The 20,132-nt window shown below is 37.7% G+C and overlaps 2 protein-coding genes across 3 annotated transcripts; one reads left to right on the forward strand and one right to left on the reverse strand.

The window, feature by feature from the left end:
• The first annotated feature begins 3,437 nt into the window (after positions 1-3,437).
• On the forward strand, positions 3,438-5,878 carry LOC135586368 (transcription factor BC1-like). Its single transcript, XM_065188809.1, has 8 exons — positions 3,438-3,455; positions 4,016-4,420; positions 4,494-4,664; positions 4,739-4,804; positions 4,866-4,934; positions 5,060-5,131; positions 5,215-5,391; positions 5,468-5,878. Exons 2-8 carry the CDS (start codon positions 4,016-4,018, stop codon positions 5,501-5,503), a joined length of 996 nt encoding a protein of 331 aa, XP_065044881.1. The 5' UTR covers positions 3,438-3,455; the 3' UTR covers positions 5,504-5,878.
• LOC103999426 (uncharacterized) lies at positions 5,871-8,925 on the reverse strand. Of its 2 annotated transcripts, XR_010514516.1 has the most exons (5): positions 8,668-8,925; positions 8,410-8,605; positions 8,218-8,304; positions 6,763-6,975; positions 5,871-6,256 (listed from the first exon to the last, which is right to left on the reverse strand). XR_010514516.1 is itself a non-coding variant. In XM_009421185.3 (4 exons), the coding sequence occupies exons 1-4, from the start codon at positions 8,883-8,885 to the stop codon at positions 6,823-6,825; spliced, it is 654 nt and encodes a 217-aa protein (XP_009419460.2). In that variant the 5' UTR covers positions 8,886-8,925; the 3' UTR covers positions 6,597-6,822. The 2 variants fall into 2 exon arrangements, 1 of the variants encoding a protein (XP_009419460.2); XM_009421185.3 differs by lacking the exon at positions 5,871-6,256 and having other exon boundaries at positions 6,597-6,975.
• Positions 8,926-20,132: the final 11,207 nt, after the last annotated feature.

Below are 20,132 nucleotides of genomic sequence, written 5' to 3' on the forward strand. Positions count from 1 at the left end.
CCTCCCTCTCTCCTCTCCTCCTTTTTTTTTTTTTTTTTTTTCTTCTCCTACTCTTAAAAAACTTGAGTTATCCTAAAAAATATTTTAAATTATCTAGATTAATCATTAAGCTCAAGTTATACTCATGTTACACCCATTCACATAACATATTAAAATATATATTAGTTTCTATATAAAAATATCTTAAATTCATCATAAAACTAAAAAACTCAAGTTATTCATAATAATATATTAATTTTTATATAAAATTATCTTAAATTATCAAAGCAATATTATACTCGAGTTACACCTATTCTAAAAATATATATATTATTTTTTATATAAAATTATCCTAAATTCATTACAAAACTAATTATCCTAAATATCAAGGATTAATCAGATGGTTTGGGATGTACCAAGAAAGAAATTGTGATGCATTTGTATGTAAATCTAGTTTGAATGGTTCCAATTATAGGTTACTCCCTACCTACCAAATTTGTTTTCAATAAATTAAATTCAATTAAGGATTTTTTTTGTGCACAATAATTAATTACCAAAGTGTTACATATGCATTTCTGGCCTAAATAAAAGACTCCTATAAATTAAAGTAAAGAATTAATCAGATTAAACTTATTCCCAACTCAATTTTTTTTCCTTTTTGAAGTAGAGAATTAGTTTAGAATATTTATTAATGTCTTAGTGATCTCAATTCTAGTAGGAAATTTTAGGTATTTAGAATTATTATTTTTTAACTTAAATCAAAACTTAATTAGATTGATGCTAACAGGACTACACATGTGAAGGATTTAAATATTTTTGAGAGATCCATATACTATATTAAGATTTATGCATTTTTATAAACTTTCAATGTGTGAAAAGGATCCTTTTCTCTGTGAGATAGAGCCCTAGACCAGCTCTAGAAGAAAAGTTGGGAATGGTCGGAATAAGCCCATTCATCAAACAATAATGAGGATTTTGGCCCGATTCAAGTTTTCTACATGAACAACAGGTTATTATCTTTAGCACAAGCAAACAGCTGTTGTTCTTCTTGAAGACAAGTAGACTGTTCATGATCAGAGTTATTTGCTTTTGTTATTCCATTTGCTGGAATGGAGTGAAGTTGACACAAACAACACCCTGTGATAGGTTATTTGTTGCAGTTAAATTGCTTCTGCTCGTCATTTGGCTTCTGTGTTCATGGTGATGATAGGGTCGTCATAACAGGAGTTGAGAATGAAGAGAAGTTAGATAAAACATATATCCTTTAGATATTATGTTTTTCTTTTGTTATGGCAAATAATATATCAAAGTAATAATATAACAAAATAAGCCGAGGTAGACTCGAGCTTTCGGTGTAGTCTGGAGATGCTTTCTAGGAAAATCCTACAAGAAGTGGAGTGTGGTCGACGAGATCTTCTTCCGATGTTCAAATTAAAATACTTTCGTTTAAACGAAGAAAGAAATAATAGTCCAAGAAAAGAATTATGAAAGAAAATTATTCAGGTAGAGAGTGTTTGTAGAGTTTCTGTGAATCAAACATATTTAGGATGAGTAATCTTATGAGTTTAAGCTATTAGAAAACGATCCAATACATTTATAAGCATTAGTATCTTCTCGCGTGTGTAACTCTATGTAAGTTTTACGTGTGTGAATGATTCTTCTTTCTTCAACCTCGTCGGTGGCAGACCTCACAACATCAGTTCGTTTCTGAACTGATGATACGATTTGCACCGTGAAGAGGCAGTGTTTGAGTGCATTGCCAAATCCGAGAAAGGTGGCAACTTTCTGTGGATGCATGCTTGCCCATGGGGATTCAACCGCAACGCACCGAAAAGCTTGTGGGGCACAGGAAAAGGTCGTCGCAAGGCCATGATGCATCCCAATGCCCTCCATCCACAGGCGAGAAGGCATGCAGTTCTTTGCTGGTGCGTGCTTTGTTCTTTGGTTCCATCATTGTGGCCGTGGACCGCATCTTTTACTGCCGGCAGCAGATCTGTGTCGGCTGCTTGCGGGATGCGTCGTAAAATACCTGTCTTTGAGTTGAGGAGGCAATTGGTCGAACACTTGCTGCATGCCTCGGACAGGAACATGGCAAGCAGATGTACGTTCCGTTCTTTGCGAATATTTACCGCAAGCAGGCAGAAATGGATTTGCTGGATCGAGATATATTGGTTAGATATGTCTGTGTTAATTCTGGAGTTGGAAGTACATCTTTCATATATGGAATTCATTCGTGTCTTCCAAATTTTATTGCTTAGATTCAACAAAACAATGAGAGATATTAACCTTGTATGTAATGAATGCTAATTATGATATTTCCTGAAAACTCCCTTGGTACATCCCAAACCATCTGATTGATCCTTGATCCTGTGTTTTGATTTGAGCCATCATTCAAATTCCAAATCTGTGTCATCCATAGTTCCATGACTGCTGACACATGAACAAAACCCATGGTTTGAGATGGTAATCTGGTTAACTCTCTCATGTCTTTCCTTTGACGATGTTCCAGCATCCAATTCCAAGCAAACTCCGCTTTAGATGCGTAAAGGACAAGAAGGTAAAAATCTCTTAAGATTCCACATGTTTCAGAGAGAGAGAGAGAGAGAGAGAGAGAGAGGAAAAGGGTTATGTTGGCTGGCATTTGGAGAAACGAGCTTGAAACCTTTGTGTGGAAGAGAAGAACCTTACCCCCTAAAAAGCAGTAGAACAACAATGGGATACAACAGTAGGATAAGTTCTCCCACAGTCTCACTTTTGAGCCACCTAATACATGCCACAAGATCTTGCATGCCTCAGTTTAGATTAGTTTAAGTTTGGCTTTTGAAAAGAATAGATTGCTGAGAGCAGTTGGCAGTGGTTAAGCTCCCCCACTTCAACAAAAGTAGCACCTCTCCGGAGTGAAGCAAACACCACTCCTTTTTCTTTTCAACTTGTTGCTGCTTGTTGGTAATCTGTTGCTGTCTTGGGATCTTGTTTTATGCTGCTTGACAATCTTTCTTCTTCATGAATTAAACTGGTTAGGATATCCATGGAGATAGGATTTTTGTGTTGGGGTTTTCATGTTACTTTTCGTTGGATTTAGCAGAGACCACAACTTCCATTTCTTTCTGAAGTGGAGCTGGAGCTTGAAGACATTTACTCTGATACTTAGGTAATTTTGTAAGAGCTCCTGTCTCTAGCCATGTTCACTCTTTATTTGCAGTTTTTCAGATACCTATATAGTAACAGTAGTTTCTTTAGGAACTCTGCAGAATTGAGTCTCTGATGGCTGTTTCCACAAAGATCCCTTAGCTGGAAATAGGTCAAAGACTTCCCCTCCTGTCCCTTTCTAGTTGCACAAGGTTTCAAAAGTAATTTGTTGTTGTCCCTATCACAAATCTAATTTAGTTATTCAGCTCTGTTTTCTCAGAAAATAAAAGAAAGAAAAAAGGGGTATTCAGAAGTGTTCAAATTTCTGCCAAGGTTCATGCAAAAATGTATGCTGTGAGAAACCTACTTGAATGCCATTGGAATGTTTTTCCCTTGTGATTTTTTCTATTCTTCTCTCTAGTTAAAAATGGCCTTTCGATTCCTCTGGAATTCCTAATTTGGATTGCTAAATTGGTCCAAAATACCATGATAAGTGGTGATATGTTTAAGACCTTCAGGAGAGAGAAAAAAAAGAACAGGGGTAGATAGCAACTAGCATATAAAATTACTTAATGAGCAGAATTTTTTTTATTTTGCATGTTACGATGAAAGGTTAACATTCTGTATATATGTCATTTTATGAACATTACATGTGCATCTCTTACCAGTTTGTTGTGTATAGGATTCTTGCTTGGGAACTGCTTTTGCTTTTTCACCTCTTGATATAAAGCTGCCATGGGTGGTTGTTCCTTGTTTAGTCCTGCAGGAAATTAACAGTCAGCATTCATCCATCTCTTTAGCTAAATAAAAAAAAGTTACTTCTGCTTCCCACAGCAGATGATTTCAACTTTTAAATCTCCATGGGTAGCTAATGTTGATGCCTAGAATGAACTAGTTTCTCTTTCAGATGTATTCCACTCAACAATCCCAGAATGTTGTTGGAACATCAACAACATCCACTTTGATGGCTCCCTGTGCTGCTGCAAGAGTTGCCCAAGAGAGCTCAGGAAACACCTGGGATCCCCTGGCTGCAGTGGTCCGACAGATGGATTCTAACGAGGCACATATGATATCTTCTTACCACATTAGATTACCCCTAGACCAAGAAACAGGTGATTTGGTTGCTGATGGTGGTCTCTCATCCTGTGACAATGGAAGATCTCAGGAAGACAAGAGTTCTTTTGCTCCCTGCCATCCACATGTCCCTGCAAGTAGCAAGCGTATCACTGAGACAAACATCAAAGGAAACAAGAGGAAGAGTCAAGCCGAGTGTGGTGCTTCAACATCCCAGTCTCTAGAGGAAAGAGTTCAAGTAAGATGAGTTCTCTGTCTCTTCTCGTTATACTAACAAACTTATGAAGTCAACCAATTTCTATCTTTTCAAGGCTGAAGAACAGCATGATGTTTCATTTGAGTCTGGCAAAGCTGCGACAGGGAAAGATGGGAAGGAACAGAAGAATGAAGTCAAACGAGGTGGCAACAATCACAAGAATGATTGCACTCATGTCAGGGCTAAGCGAGGTCAGGCAACCAACAGTCACAGCCTTGCAGAAAGAGTAGGTTTCTATCTGAAGCATCCTTCTGCATCATTGCTCTCAGTTTCTCTAAGTCCAGATTGCTAAGTATGCAGATTAGAAGGGAAAAGATCAGTGAAAGGATGAGACTTCTCCAGGATCTTGTTCCAGGGTGCAGCAAGGTAACTAATGCTTTCTTATTGGCTCCAAAATTGTTGCTACAAACATCTTCTGATGCTGCAGATTAACGGCAAGGCATTGATGCTTGAGGAGATCATCAATTATGTGCAGTCATTGCAACGCCAAGTTGAGGTAGTTCCTGAGACCTGTTAATGCCACTGTAACAGTAAGAAAGGTTTCATCCTGACCTTAAGAGGCATCCCTCAGCATCTGTTCTCTGAGTTCAGCATCTGCTGTTGCTGTTCTTGAATTCACAGTTCCTCTCAATGAAGCTTGCGACTGTAGATCCAGAACTGAACTTTGATCTTGATCAAACTCTTTCTGGAGATGTAAGATAAAAATGATTAATGAAAGCTCACTATTCTTCTTATGTACCTGAAAAATCTTTCTTCTTTTACCTTCTGTCATTTAGGTCCATTCATGCTATGGAGGTTCAGCTGTTCTTGCATTTGGTCCAGGAATGAGCAGCTTCCAACCTCATTTGTATGAATCAACATCACAAAGAGTCACTCAACCTGAAATGTTCTGCACTGCTCCCAGTCCAGGGGACTTGCTGCAAGCCTTCCTCTCACAGACCAATATTTCTCAGGTAAGAAGAAGCCATTTCTTTGCAGGACTCGCATGGTTGTCTTCATATTCTCCACTGATTGGACTTTTGACAACAGTTAGGAGGTGCATGGCATGATGAGTTCCATTCCTGAAGAAACTTCCACAGAGCTGAATTTTACTAATTCATTGGTAGGTGGCCTTAGATCACTCTTAACTTTTAGGTTCAGCTCATGAAAGTTTGTCTGGCGGTACAGAATCCTTCAAGAATCTGTTCAAAGATTTCATGGGCTTTTGAATCATGAAGAATGTCGGATGTATACCATCACATTTTTAACCTTTGTCTTCCTTTTTTTTGGATGAATTCATCACATGGTATATGAAGGCTGAGGGCATGATCAGCAGCTTGTTTCTGGTTCATCCATGAAGGTCTCCCATTTTTTTGTTGGCATCAAAACAGATGAGTTATACGTAAGAATTGACATGGAACTTTTTTATTGTTCTAAGAGAAAAAGAAGTGGATGAGTGAAATGTGGACTTTTTAGTTTAAAATACAATACCTACAAGAAGGTTTTTAGCATATAAAGGACTTGAAAACAAGATTTCTGATTTCTTAGTCATCCAAAATAGAGGTTTACATTTCCTTCATTAACTATAAAATTGATCTATACCTAAATCAATAAAACAACATGAGATGATTATAAGTGTAATCTCAAGCCAACAGTTCAGCTGGAATGCTTTCCTGTCTCTGTTTCACACTCATAAACAGACGCAAGGTATATATATCCACTTCTAATCACCAAAAGGAGTCAAAGGCTTCACAGCCAACTAGCTGACATGGTTAACAGGTAGCAATTGCCAAATCCTGGAACCATTTGAAGTCCAGGGAAAATTCCATCTCATTAACCCTGCCACAAACAATAGCATGGAAACAAGGTGTTACTAGGTGCTTGTGCTCAAATCTACTACCAATTAAACTTGCAAGTGGATATGCAGCTAATGCTTATATCACATCATGTTATGACTTGATTTTGTGTCGCCTAGATTCAATTAGGAACAGTATGACCATCAAATTGATTATGTTACTGACCTATGAAACTATAGCACTAAAAGCTAGGTCTCATGTAGATTGATCCTTGGAGTAGAAACAGGACCATCAAATCACATTCTTTGGTTGACCCACTTTCACCATTCTTTGACTTTCAAATATTACTTATGAACAAATGCACGCAAGCATGCACACATATATAGTAGAATGATCGAGTGTGTAATTTAAAAAATAGTATCCACATAATCCCTTGAACAGCACAAAACCCTCAAGACTATATATAGATAAAGGATCAGATGATCTCACCCAAGCATCACATTGAAAGCTAAGAGACGAAGTTGGTGATGTAAATATATTACAGCTTACAAGTGTACTGGAAGTTATGTCTAGTTGCTCCACAGCAAGTGAAAGATACTTTAGCTCGAGTCAAAATTTTCTTTTCCTCTTAATGCTTTTCCTGGCACCAGCCTCTAAATCATCTTTTGGTGGAGACTTCAGCAACTTGGAACCTACTGCTGAGCTCCACAAAGCTCTCTCGACATCAGAAGGAGTGAAAATAATCCCTTCAGCACTTAAATCCTTCAAGTATAAGAGGTCCTATCAGCACCAGTTTTGCAAAGACTTTCTCAAAGAAAGCAGCAGCTAAAATATATATGTTCAGGCAAAAACAAACAATTTATTTGAAGAGGATTTTATCTCAACTCATGTGAAATTTCCTGCGTTATACTGCATAAGCTTGAAAAGTATGGGAAGACAAATAAAAAATATAGAATTTTTCTTTCCCTTTTACCTAAATAGCTGTCTGATAATTTTGAGGAACGGAAATGCTTTAGTAGCTCCAGATAAAGTGAACACCATAGACCTACACTGTGGGCTGTACTTACCTAGTCAGATTAAATTATGCAAGTCCAAGCTTTTGTCTGTGATATATTTTGCTCTACAGATGGTTATGTGGTCATTCAAGTAATCCCCAACTTAAAATTTAAAAAATATATATATAGGCCTTCCAGAAGCTACATATAAAAATGAGACAATCTTAGTCGATGAAAGTGAAATATCATCAGTATATATGGATTGTCTGAGACCTACCAAGAATTTATATACATAATAATAATTAAGATGAAGTACCACAGTTAATGTCAAAATGAATCAATTTTTTGTTAAAAATAATATGCTAGCAATAAGGTGAACATCACAGAGCCTTATGTTGGCAAAAAAGCTAACAGTGACAATACACCATGTTGTTTCGTGAATTGAGTAAATTCCATAAGAAACATTATGGTGAATCCTAGGGGAAATGCTAGACAAAGAGAAAAACTGCAATGCATCAAATTGCTGAGAAGATAGGTGACACGAGCAAGAGAAGATTAAGAAGTCTAAGGCAAAGGATGGGAAGACCAAAATTAAAATGCTGGCGCTTACATAATAAAAATCACTTGTCATTTCATGCCCATTTTTTAGTGCCAAAAATTTTAAAAGTGTCTTAGGAGGTGATTTTATATTATCAATAGGTTTTTTACAATACATCCTAGCGTAAGGGCACTGAGTATAGTGAAATGATTGTGGTATCACATACATCAACACTGGTCTCCCGTCCCAGTTAGCAAATTCAGAATAATATGTTTGATCGCCATTTGAAGGTTTTGACATAGGAGTCAAGTCATCTTTCCCAAAATGAATAGAAATTGCACGCTTTATGGGGTCAAAACTAACCTTAACATCTTGCTAAAATGCCATTTATTCTTTATATCTAGCGAAAAAAGGCATAATGTTCACAGCATGTTTGCCAACTACGTTAAGGGCAGAGTATGTGAGATAGACCTTTGCCTTCGTCTGTAGCTTCTCGGCAAATGCAAGATACTGCTTCAAAGTATACTCTTTCACGTTCCCCATCGCGGCCATCATAGCCTTTTTATCAACAAAGATTGCATCAGATCTAATTATCACTGATAGCAACAAGCACAGAGCAAAAGACATTAGCCTTTTGCTCTTCTAACCTATCCTTAATCCCACCTCATCGGACATGAAAGGCGCGACATCCGGCGCGTAGGCAGCTAAAACAGCGGACGCCGTCGCCGGCCCGACTCCCTTCAGCACCGTAAGCTCCGAGACGGCCTTAGAGAGGTCCGGGAGCGCCGCGAACGCCCTCCGCGAGGCGGAGTCCACCGACGCTTCGTCCAGCGACGACACGTAATCCAGCAACCGAGGCCTAAAATTCGAGGGCATCAATGAGCAATAGGAGGATAAGAAAGACAGGAATGGTAGTAGAACCTCCATTTGCCTCGGGAGAGCTTCCACTGCATGATGCGGCGGAGTTCCGGCTTGGTGAGGAAGGGGCGGGGTTCCCTGCGGCGGAGGAGGACGGGGAGCTCTGCCCGGTAGAAGGCATCGAGGGGGAGGAGGTCAGGCTTCCGGAGGAGGGCGAGGCGGCCCTCGTAGGCAGAGAGCGACTCACTCCACGCACCGACGTCGCGGGTCGAGAACTCCATTGTGGCGGTGGGGTTTCCTGCGGTTTGGCCGTGCCCGTCCCAACTTTATAAATAATATATATTTACCTTGTTTAAAAGACGAATTCCGAAAAAATATCTTCTCTAAATTTTCATGTAGCGCATGTATTTTAAAGAATTTCGAATAATTTCTTTTAAATAATCATTCTGCCGGTTCCTCCCGTCTCTCTCAATCTAGCTCGTAGAACATCATACGTATTGAAACCTAACAACCTACGATAACGATGTACATCGGAACCGATGAAGGATTGTCCTATACATGATGAAGGGGGACTAGCCTTATGCATAATGGAGAAGGGTAGCCAACCCTCACGCAAGATTGTAGACGAAGGGAGGTGACTAGCCCTCATGCAAGGCTACAAACGGAGGAGAGTTGACCCCATGAATAGCAAAGGGAGACAACTAGTCCTTGCGCAAGGGCTACAAGTGGAGGGGGTAACTTGGCATATGTTGTGAGGGGTGATCAATCCTTGCATAAGACTTATATATAGATGGGGATGATCCTGCACAGTAGAAGGGGGCTGCAAGCGATGATAGGCCCTCACACGAGAGCGAAGGGCGATGATAAGATGACAGAAGTGATAACGGGTATGGCAAAAGAAGGGTATTTTTGTTTATACCACTAGGGATGCTATTTTAAAATTTTTCAAAGAAGTGACACTAGAAATTTTAAAATGTTAAGGCTTTTTCGAGTTTGTTTAAATCAAGTTTTCATACTCTTTAATTGAATTTGAGATTATTTTAATTGAGTAATTTGCGTAAAAAAAAGTTAGGTATTTTATCAAAAAATATCCCTCCAATAAGGTTTTATCGGATGGTGCCCCTCATGTTTATTTTTTTACTAGGGGCATAGATTTTTTCATAGTTGGATCAAAATATCCTTTATAAAATCAAATAATGATAGATAATATTTGTTGATGCTATTTGACTTGGGATTTTTGGTCAAAATATTGTTTATTTGATATAAAATGAATCAGAATGGTTCAAAATAAACCAATTATTTGATTTGTTAAATTTAGGTTTAGATTGGCCCTTGTATTTCTCCCCAATTACATTGTTAAACCCCATTTGTTTGTTGCTGACTTTCTTGTCATTGGTCATGATCATCGACAATAGGAGTGATGTTGCCCAACCTAGCAATTGAAGGAGTTGTAGTCGTCGCCTTCCCATTGGGCCTTAATGGTCACACGATAATCTTTGCTGATGGGAAAGGAGGTTGTCATTGTCACCCCAATGAGTGTTAATAGTCATAATCACTGCTATTGAGATACGAGGTCATCCTTGCCTTTTCCACTCAGCCTTAGTGGTTATGGTCAAAGTCACCAATGAGGCATGAGGTCCTCGTCATCTTCTCCCCAAGTAGTATTACACTTAAGTTATACTCCATCACAGTGCAACATTGTCCAATGGTAGTGGTACCGTCTATATCCAATGGTTTATCGAGCACCAGTGGTACTACTCAAACAAGTGATGGTACCACCTAGAACTATAATACCCTATTTAAAAGTTTTAATTCCTGAAATCGTCCATAATTAAAAATAAAAAATGATACTAAAATATTATAATGATTTTAGATAGTTATAAAGAAGTTTAGATAGGTCTGGTGAAACTTTCTTTAGTTACACTTGTGTTATACTCTAGTTACTGACACGAGAGTGTCTAATTTACTACAATCAACTTGTGTAAATCTTATTGATCCTATGGTATTCTCTATAACCCATAATGCTTATCTCATAATCTTTAATCTAGACCTCTTAAAAGTATAAGCCTATAAGCCAAATAAGTTGTAAGCCCATTTTTCAAACATGTAGATGACCCAACTTGATTGGATAGCCTGAATTGATTGCTAAAGAGTTAAAAGGCTTACCTTTATAAGTTGAAAAAGCTCAGTCTCTTAACTTTCCAACTATTTCATTAATAGATGGTCCGATGGGTAGATTCAAAGGGAAAGTTAATTCAACTTATCTTCATGACCAAGGAATGTATTAACAGGCTTAGTTATTAGCTACAAGTAATAAATTTTGTTATTTCATGCGTTATTATTTATTTTAATATTTTAGAGCTAGAAATAGTTTAGGATCTGATTGTTTTTGTAGAAACTCTTTAAGTTCTTTCTTTTAACTCTGTATCTTTTTGGTTTACCATAGAGTAGTGGGTTTAGTCTCTGTATCTCTTGGATATTTTCTTGAGTGATGAGTCTTTTTTTAAAGTTCTGTATCCATGTTTAATTATCCTTAGGATGGTGAGTTTATGTATCCTTTTATGATTTTAAACTTAGTGAATCTAGTTATCTCCATTTCAAAAGTGTTTCTAGCAAATACAACTATCAACCTTTCAAATTTCATTCCTCATTATCCCAACATAGTTTAGTATCAGAGCGAAAGATTAGAGATTATTGCAAGGCAAAATGGAAAAGATGCAATTAGTAGAGATATTGGCTATGAAGATGATGTCGAGTCCTTGAGGTTACGGCTACAAAGATTGTTGTATAGTCTATAAGAAAAGGATGAAACCACTAAAGAACTTCAGAGAAGAAATAGCCAACATGAAAATTATTGAATCTCATATTTTGACGATGAAACCAATTGATAATTGTGTTTATGTTTTAATCTATGTTTTGAGTGACGCAGGATGCTTCGATCAGGATGAGACAATTAAAGCAGGAAAAATCATATTGTGCCAGAGGAAAATATGTCAGAAGATTGGACGTCGGGCTAGAGGAACGGTCGACATATCGACAGAAGGCTTCAGGCCGTGGATTCAGGCATCGGGCCAAGAAGAGCGAATATTGCGCCAAGGATATCGGAGTTGCGGAGTTAACTGGCCGATTGGGCAATAGGCCGCAAGAGAGGACGATACGCCGAAGAATCGGACAAAGCGTCGAGGGACCAATGACATACTAGACAACTTGATTAATACTTAGTATTAATTGTCTAAATCGAAGTATATTTTATATGTGCAGGATTAACTACGATAGTAAGGCATTAAGCAAAATGAAGTCCCGGAGTTAAGGACGCGATTACGTTGGGAGTTCGAGAGTTCGTCAGAAGTCCGGATATTCGTCGAAAGTTCTGGAGGAACCAGCCGAGAAGTCTCGGAGCTTGCTAGAGAAGCTCGTTGGAACTCGCCAAGAAGATCGTTGTGCAGTCCAGGAGTTCGCCGGAAGTTCACCGGAAGCTCATTTGAAGAATAGACTTACGGAATTATTTAGCTTAGATTATGTCTTAGGAATCGTAGTTAGCACATAATTGGGTTTGGATTTGGGCCAATCCAATTAGGGGCCAACTAGGCCCATGTAAGAACTGTGTTGGGCCCAATAAGAGGCCCAAACAGTGCCCTAAGAAGTCTCACCGTCATGACATAGTCTTCGAGACTGTGTCAAGCGGTGGTACCGCTAGTCTGGGTGATTGTACCGTCAATCTGGGCGGTGGTACTGCCCAGCACTGCCCCCCAGGTGGTGGTACCGCCAGCCTGGGCGATGGTACCACCCAGGGTAGTGTTAGTTACACTGACACTGGGCGGTGGTACTGCCCGTGCTTGGGGAACCTGGGATGGAAAAGTTTTAGGCTCTAAGTTTAAATCAACTTGAAGCCTATAAATACCCCTCTCATCCCTGATTAAAGCACACAAGCACAAAGAGTTTAAAAAGAAAGAAACGCTGTTAAAATCTTATGTGATCTCCTCTCCCTCTTCTAAGTGTTAGACTAGTTTGAGAGAGGAGTAAGTGAGCGCTTGTAAGGGTTGTCTCCTAAACCCGATAAAAGGAGAAGAGGGGTGTAAAAGGTGATTGGCCTTCGCCTATTGAAGGAAGGTCTCTAGTGGACGTCGGTGACCTCGTCGGAGGAGGAAGCCAAAAGTGGATGTAGGTCACGTTGACCGAACCACTCTAAAACTCTTGTTTGCATTTACTTCCTACCATTTACATACTATAAACCTCTTTAATAGCTTACTGCCTTCAATACGTTTACGTACGCTTTCAAATTAAGTTTCCAAAATCAGTTTTGAACGTAAACGGTTTTATCGTACGGAAGTTTTTTTTTCAAGTTGACGTGATTTCACCACTGCACTAATTCACCCCCCCTCTTAGTGCCGACCCCGATCCTAACAAAAATGATGTGCAAGAGTTTAGTTCTGATGATGATACACCTCCTCGACCAAGGGAGTTGGAAGATATCAAGCAAAGTATAGAAACCAATACGAGTGGCAAAACAAATATAACCTAAAGTTGGATATTTTAAAGTTTGAAAGTAAAATCAATATTGATGACTTTATTGATTGACTTAATGTGGTGGAAAGAATGTTTGAGTTTCATGAACCACCGTAACAAAATAAGGTAAAGCTTGTGGCACTCAAACTAAGAAAGAATGCATCTTTTTGATGAGAAAACTTGAAAAAGCAAAGAGAACATAAGGGAAAGACTAAGATCTTGATATGTGAGAAAATAAAAAGGGAGTTGAAGAAAAAATACTTATCTGACAACTAAAAATCTATAATTTCAAGCAAAAAGATCTTAGTATGGAGGACTACATAGCAGAGTTCGATAATCTTATGTCAAAAGTGTTGGAAAATCTAGAGGTGACATAACATGCATAGCGGAATAATAGAAAACAAAAATCTTAAATTTCTCAAAAGGTGTTTATCGTCTTGCAAAGATTGGTGCGCAAAACCTGCAACACAAAAAATCACATGTGAGATAGTTGTGTTACCTAGGGAGATCATATATCCCTGAATCCCTATAGATCTGTTGGAGAGGATGAAGGAGGTCAAGCGTCCTCCTCTCTAGCAGTGATCCGTATAGCAGGGTTACGACGACACTCCTCAAATCTCTATGCCTGTTATCTGATGAGAGAAGGGGAGAGGAGAATAAGAGGTGACCACCAAGAAGCCCCAGCCTATGAGTATTTAGTTCCCTCCTATTAATAGAGGTTCACAATTAACCATAATGGATCCTGCCCTATTGGATACTAGATTCCATCCAATTACCCAAGCCTCTTAGATTAGTGGGTCTTTACCTAATAATATTTTATTAGCTCTTATTAGATCTCATTCATGGGATCCAATAATTCAGGGGCTTATTAGATATCCAATAAGATAGGGGCTCTAACGGATATCTCATATTTGAAGTCATAGGTTCCCTACAAGCCAATCACGTGAGTGATGGCATATGTAACTTGACTCGCAGTCTTTTTATTTATTATTATATTTTTAATATTTTATCACTTTATATTGCTTGTTGCTTGAATATATTGTGATGTCCATAGATCTGTGAAATGAGAATCGGATCATGATGAGATCATAATAACGAGACCGATTCTCTTTTAAACATAGATCCTAAATAATCCCGATCATAGGTTACTCGCGAGGGACATCGAGATAATCGGATAGATTGGTGTGCTGTATACCCATCTATATGATAGATTCAACTAGTCTCATAGCTGCTCGTGTGGGGACACTAAGGATACAGTATAGGTGCTTATTGGAGAATGAGTTCATTGATTGATCTGCTTACGGAATGCTAGATGGTTGATGATACCTTATTATCAGACAACGATTTCATATTCCCAGTGGTGTATCTAGTCCTTAGACTTGAGACACCAAGGATGTCCCATATGAGTACTTGATTCTTTGATACCAGACTTATAGGTCTGGAGATTTCAGATCTAGCACAACTAGTTATCGGGAGTGGTAGACAACCTTACGAGGACTATTGAGTGTCGATAGAGGATCATATACTCTCAGTGTCATGAGAGGAATATCTTATGTGTTCTTGCTCAGATAAATCCTTAGCTAGGGTCATTCAGATTGAGAGAGAAAGAGTTCTCCAAAGGAATCCGATTAGAGCGAGACTCGAGTAAAAACCGTATGGGTCTAATAGCACCATGCTCGGTATACAATCTCTAGGATATTAGATGGATGAGAGACTATAGGTACATGGTAACTAAGGATATACAGGTCTAATAGATTGGATTCCCCTGTATCGTTTGGGGACTACAGCATAGTGTTCTAGTACATCCACAGTCGATGAATCGAGTGAATTATTATAGAGATAATAATTCACCGAGTCAGAAGGAGTTCTGATAGGTATGACTCATGGCCAACTTGATATTGGGCCTAGAGGGTCACACACATATGGTAGGCGTTGCGATGAGTAGAGGTTTGAATATGAGATATCTGTCAAAGCTCCTATTTTATTAGATATCCAATAAGCCCTTGAATTATTGGATCCTGTGGATGAGATCTAATAAGAGTCAATGAGAGATTACTAGATAGAGATCGACTAATCTAAGAGGCTTGGGTAGTTGGATGTGTTAGGATCAAGAGCGGCACTAAGAGGGGGGGGGTGGTGTGGGGTGAATTAGTGCAACGGTAAAAACGTCGTCGGTTCAAAAATCTTTGTTTCGATCAAACCCGTTTCGAAAATATATTAAACTTTGAAAGCATTTGTAAGAGTGTATGAGAAAGTAAAGCAAGTAAAGAAGTTTGCAATAAGGTAAATTGCACAAATAGAAATGCAAACCTGATTTTTATAGTGGTTCGGTCATCGTGACCTATATCCACTCCGCTGATTCCTCTTCCGTCGAGGCCACTGGCATCCACTAACGATCTTCCTTCAATAGGCAAAGATCAACTATCCTTTTACACTCTTTTTCCTTTTCATGGGTTTAGGAGATAACCCTAACAACCTCTCTTTCTTAGACCTCACTTCTCTCTTTAGAAGAACTTTCTAAATACTAGGAAGAAGGGACTCTAAATCCTAAGAGAGTTTCTAATTTTTCTTTCCCCCTTTTTCAACTCAATTTCATGCTTAATTCTTGCTACTCTATATAGGAATTGCTAATCATAGGTGCCCAACAAGCCAATCATGTGAGTGATGGCACTTGTGACTTGATACAGAATCTTTTTTCTTATTATATTTTGGCGTATATCACTTTATAACTATTGTATAAATGCATATATATATATATATATATATATATATATATATTGTGATGTCCTTGGATATGTGCAATGCGTATCGGATCGTGATGAGATCACGATAATGAGATCGATTCACCTTTAAACATATATCCTAAATAATCCCGGTCATAAGTTACTCGAGAGGGACATCGTGATAACCGGATAGACTGGTGTACTGTATACCCATCCATATGATAGATGCAGCTGGTCTCATAGCTGCTCGTGTAGGGACACTAGGGATACAGTACAGGTGCTCATTGGAGAATGAGTTCACTGATTGATCCGCTTACGGAATGTTGGATGGTTGATGATGCCTTATTGTTAGACAACGATTCCGTAGTCCTAGTGGTGTATATGGTCCTTAGACTTGAGACACTAAGGATGTCCTGTATGAGTGCTCCACTCTTTGATACCAGACTTATAGGTTTGGCTGTCCCAGATCTAGTACAGTTGGTCATTGGGAGTGGTAGTCGACCTTACGAGGGCTATTAAGTATCGATAGAGGATCATACACTCTCGGCATCATGAGAGAAATATCCTATATGTTCTTGCTCAGACAAATCCCTAGCCAGGGTCATTCGGGTTGAAAGAGAAAGAGTTCTCTGGGAGAATCCGATTAGAGCGAGACTCAAGTAGAAACCGTATGGGTTTGACAGCACCATGCTCGATATACGGTCTTTGGGATATTAGATGGATGAGGGACTATAGGTACACGGTAACTGAGGACAGACAGGTCCAATAGATTGGATTCCCCTGTATCGTCTAGGGACTACGGCGTAGTGGCATAGTACGTCCATAGTCGATGAGTCAAGTGAATTATTACAGAGATAATAATTCACTGAGTTAGAAGGAGTTCTGACATGTATAACTCACGGCCAGCTCGATATTGGGCCTAGAGGGTCACACACATATGGTAGGCATTGCGATGAGTTGAGGTTCGGATATGAGATATCCGACGGAGCCCTTATCTTGTTAGATGCAGATCCAATACCCACTAGGGGAGGACCCATTAGGGTTTGATAGGGGACCTCTATAAATAGGAGGGATTCAGAGCCTCATAGGCTATAACCTTTGCTTGCCTCTCCTATTCTCCTCCCCCTCTCCACCTCAGAGTAGGCCTGGAGTTTTGAGGAGCATCGTCGCAGCCCTACTGTGTGGATCACTGCTAGAGAGGAGGACACTTGACCTCTTTCACCCTCTCTTAAGGATCTGCAAGGAAACAAGAATATACGATCTCCCTAGGTAACACAATCTACTCTATACGCAGTTTTAAGTTTTACGGATTTTGCGCACCAATCTTCGCACGACGACGAACATCTCTTTGAGAATCGGGGATTTTGTTTTCTTGTTCTTCCGTTGCGCATGTGATGTCGCCCCCAAGATTTCCCAACAGGAATAGCTGGGGTATTTATAGATCTCAAATGACTTCAAAATTAGAGCAAAGAAAGGTCTCATCCTGGGTTTCCCAAGTCTTGATAGTACCACTGCCTATAGCACTTACACTAGGTGGTACCACCGCCTAGGAGACTATGTCTAGACAGTACCACCACCCAGACTGGCGGTACCACTGCTTGACACTAGGCGGTACCATTATCTGACATAGTCTTGGAGATTGAGCCATCGACGGTGCCACCACTTGGATTGGCAGTGCCACCACCTGATCCAACTTTTGGGTCACTAAATGGGCCTTTCTCTTGGCCCAAAATAGTCCTAGTTTGGGCCCAGTCAGCCCCTAATTGAGTTGGCTTAATTACATTCTAAGTCGACTCAATTAGACACTAAACTAACTCGATATAGACATAATTGATTACAAGCAAATCCTTGTTGTTTGGCATGTCATTGGTTCATCCGGTGCTTCATCTGATCCTTCGGTGCATCATCCTCTCCTTCGATGTATTGCCCAATCAGCACATTGTCTTCTCACAACATCCGATCTTTTAGTGTAATGTCTAATATTCTTGGCCGGATGCCCGAATTCACGGCCGAAGCCTTTTGTCGATACGTCGACCATTCCTCCGGCCCAACGTCTAATCTTCTGACATGTTTGCTCTGGCTCAACATTCGATTTCTCCTGCTTTAATTGATTTACCTTTTCTGATCGAAGCTAGTCCTGCGTCACTTAAATGTACATTAGATGACAAACACATCAATTGATTTCATCATCAAAATTTGAAATTCAACAATCTCCCCCTTTTTTATGATGACAACCAATTGATGGCGGAGTTAACCTTAACTCCCTCTATCAATATGCAATATTGATAGAAAATTTGAAATCATAGTATTTCAACATTGCATGCAACATGAGTATTGAATTAACTAATTTATCACATCATTGCATGCATCATAAAATCATGCATAATCAAAATATCCAAGTATATCATCCCATGCATGATTATACATTATCATCATATCTTCTCCCCCTTTGTCATCAACAAGGAGAAGTGCATTTAGCAAGTTTCAAATCATTATATTATAAACATAATCTCAAGTTTTATCATCAAGCAAGCTAGTAATAATTTTGAGTTTCACAAGTTTATAAAATTTGCTAAATGTTTAAGTTAGCATGTTTTGCTTCTTGAGATAGACAAGATAGTACTTTTGTTTCTCTTTTGAGATGAACAAGCATTTTGCTTCTCTTTATGATGTGCAAACTAATAACTTATTGCTTTTTCTTGAAGTATGCAAGCTAGCTAGTAAGCTAGCAAAATTTGCTCCCCCTATGCTATTGTCAAATAGAAGGGAAGAATACAATATTATAATTCTTTTCCATTTTAGTAAATAATAAAAAGAAATATGAGAGTTCAAAAATAAGATCTTGATTCATAAAAAAATCTCATGTATTAAATATCAAGAAATTAAGATCATGATTTGGATAAAGAAAATAAATCTTAACTATAAAGTGTTCTTATAAGACGTGCCAAGTCATCATTATTATCACGTTGGACATGATACTAAATCAATAAATTTTCAAATCAATATTACTTGGGATGGTTTCAAGTTTTTAATATATAACATGTATAATTTCAAACCATACTTTTCATCTTTGCTTCATGGATGATACTAAGATATAAATTTTTTTTAAGCATTTATCACTTCATGCATTAAATCAATATTTTGATCATGATAGCAAACATTCATCATTTCTCTCATGGATGATACTAAAGCATTCATGATACCAAATATTAAATCAATATTTTTTAAGCATTTATCACTTCATGATTGTTGGTACCAAACATTCATCATTTATTTTCTCCCCCTTTGTTATAGGCAAAAATGGGGGAATAGAACAAAGATGTAAATATTCAAGTCATCACATGGAAGATATCAAGAAAAATTTGATGATGAGATATACTTCATGAATTCAAGGAAAAAATATATATCATATCATGAAAGATAAGATTATGTGAATACCAAAAGACATTATTCATATAGTAAATCTCCTCTTTAAATAAAATACTAAGAAAAAAATTATATGAGTACAAAGAAGAGATGATGATTAAAAAAAATCTCAAGTAATTCCAAAAAATCAAGATCATGATTTGGATAAAACTCATTCAAATTCAAATCATCAAATCATCAAAATTCTTTTCAAGAGATTCAAAATGGCATAAATAACTTTATCAATCTCTTAGTAAAAAATCGATAAGATTAGAGAAAAAGAATTTTTCAAGAAAAAAAGCTTTCCTCTCTTTAGTTGTTTCAATTTAAGTAATTTGATTTCAACAAGCATGTCTTTGTTTTTATGTCAAACAAAAATATGTATCATTGTTTAAAAACAAAGTTCATCACGACAAGAACAATAAGCCATATATCACAAAGATCATCATGCATAATTTTGAAATATAAACTCATTAAGCATAATTTTAAATTATTATTTCAAATCAAACATGATTTAATTAAATATAAAATATCTTCAATCAAAATTATCATGACAAAAAATATAACACATTAAACATAAGGCTTCTTTAAACAAGAGATTTGATTTATCATTTTAATTCAAATGATAATATATATATATATATATTATGTGTCTTATTTTATGTGATTTATTTCATAGAAACATGCCTTTTTCATTTATGACAAATAAAAACATGTATCAATGTTTAAAACCAAAAGACAAGATTCATCACAAAAATCACTAAGACTTCAAATCATCTTGCATAATTAAATCAATAAACATATCATCAAAACTTTTAAAATTTTTATTACGTCTTATATCATTATGCATCATTAAATCATTAAATTTGATTTTATTAAACATAAAGTATTTTC

The sequence above is a fragment of the Musa acuminata genome, chromosome BXJ1-1 (assembly GCF_036884655.1).
Source record: "Musa acuminata AAA Group cultivar baxijiao chromosome BXJ1-1, Cavendish_Baxijiao_AAA, whole genome shotgun sequence".
In the NCBI taxonomy this organism is placed as follows: Eukaryota; Viridiplantae; Streptophyta; class Magnoliopsida; order Zingiberales; family Musaceae; genus Musa; species Musa acuminata.

Coding starts and splice junctions, on each gene's coding strand:
- LOC135586368 (XM_065188809.1), top strand. CDS start 4,016: ATGTATTCCACTCAACAATCCCAGAATGTTGTTGGAACATCAACAACA. Junction 4,421..4,493: donor CTCTAGAGGAAAGAGTTCAA/GTAAGATGAGTT, acceptor TATCTTTTCAAG/GCTGAAGAACAGCATGATGT. Junction 4,935..5,059: donor CATTGCAACGCCAAGTTGAG/GTAGTTCCTGAG, acceptor TTGAATTCACAG/TTCCTCTCAATGAAGCTTGC.
- LOC103999426 (XM_009421185.3), bottom strand. CDS start 8,885: ATGGAGTTCTCGACCCGCGACGTCGGTGCGTGGAGTGAGTCGCTCTCT. Junction 8,606..8,667: donor CTCTCCCGAGGCAAATGGAG/GTTCTACTACCA, acceptor CTCGAATTTTAG/GCCTCGGTTGCTGGATTACG. Junction 8,305..8,409: donor CGCCTTTCATGTCCGATGAG/GTGGGATTAAGG, acceptor GTTGATAAAAAG/GCTATGATGGCCGCGATGGG.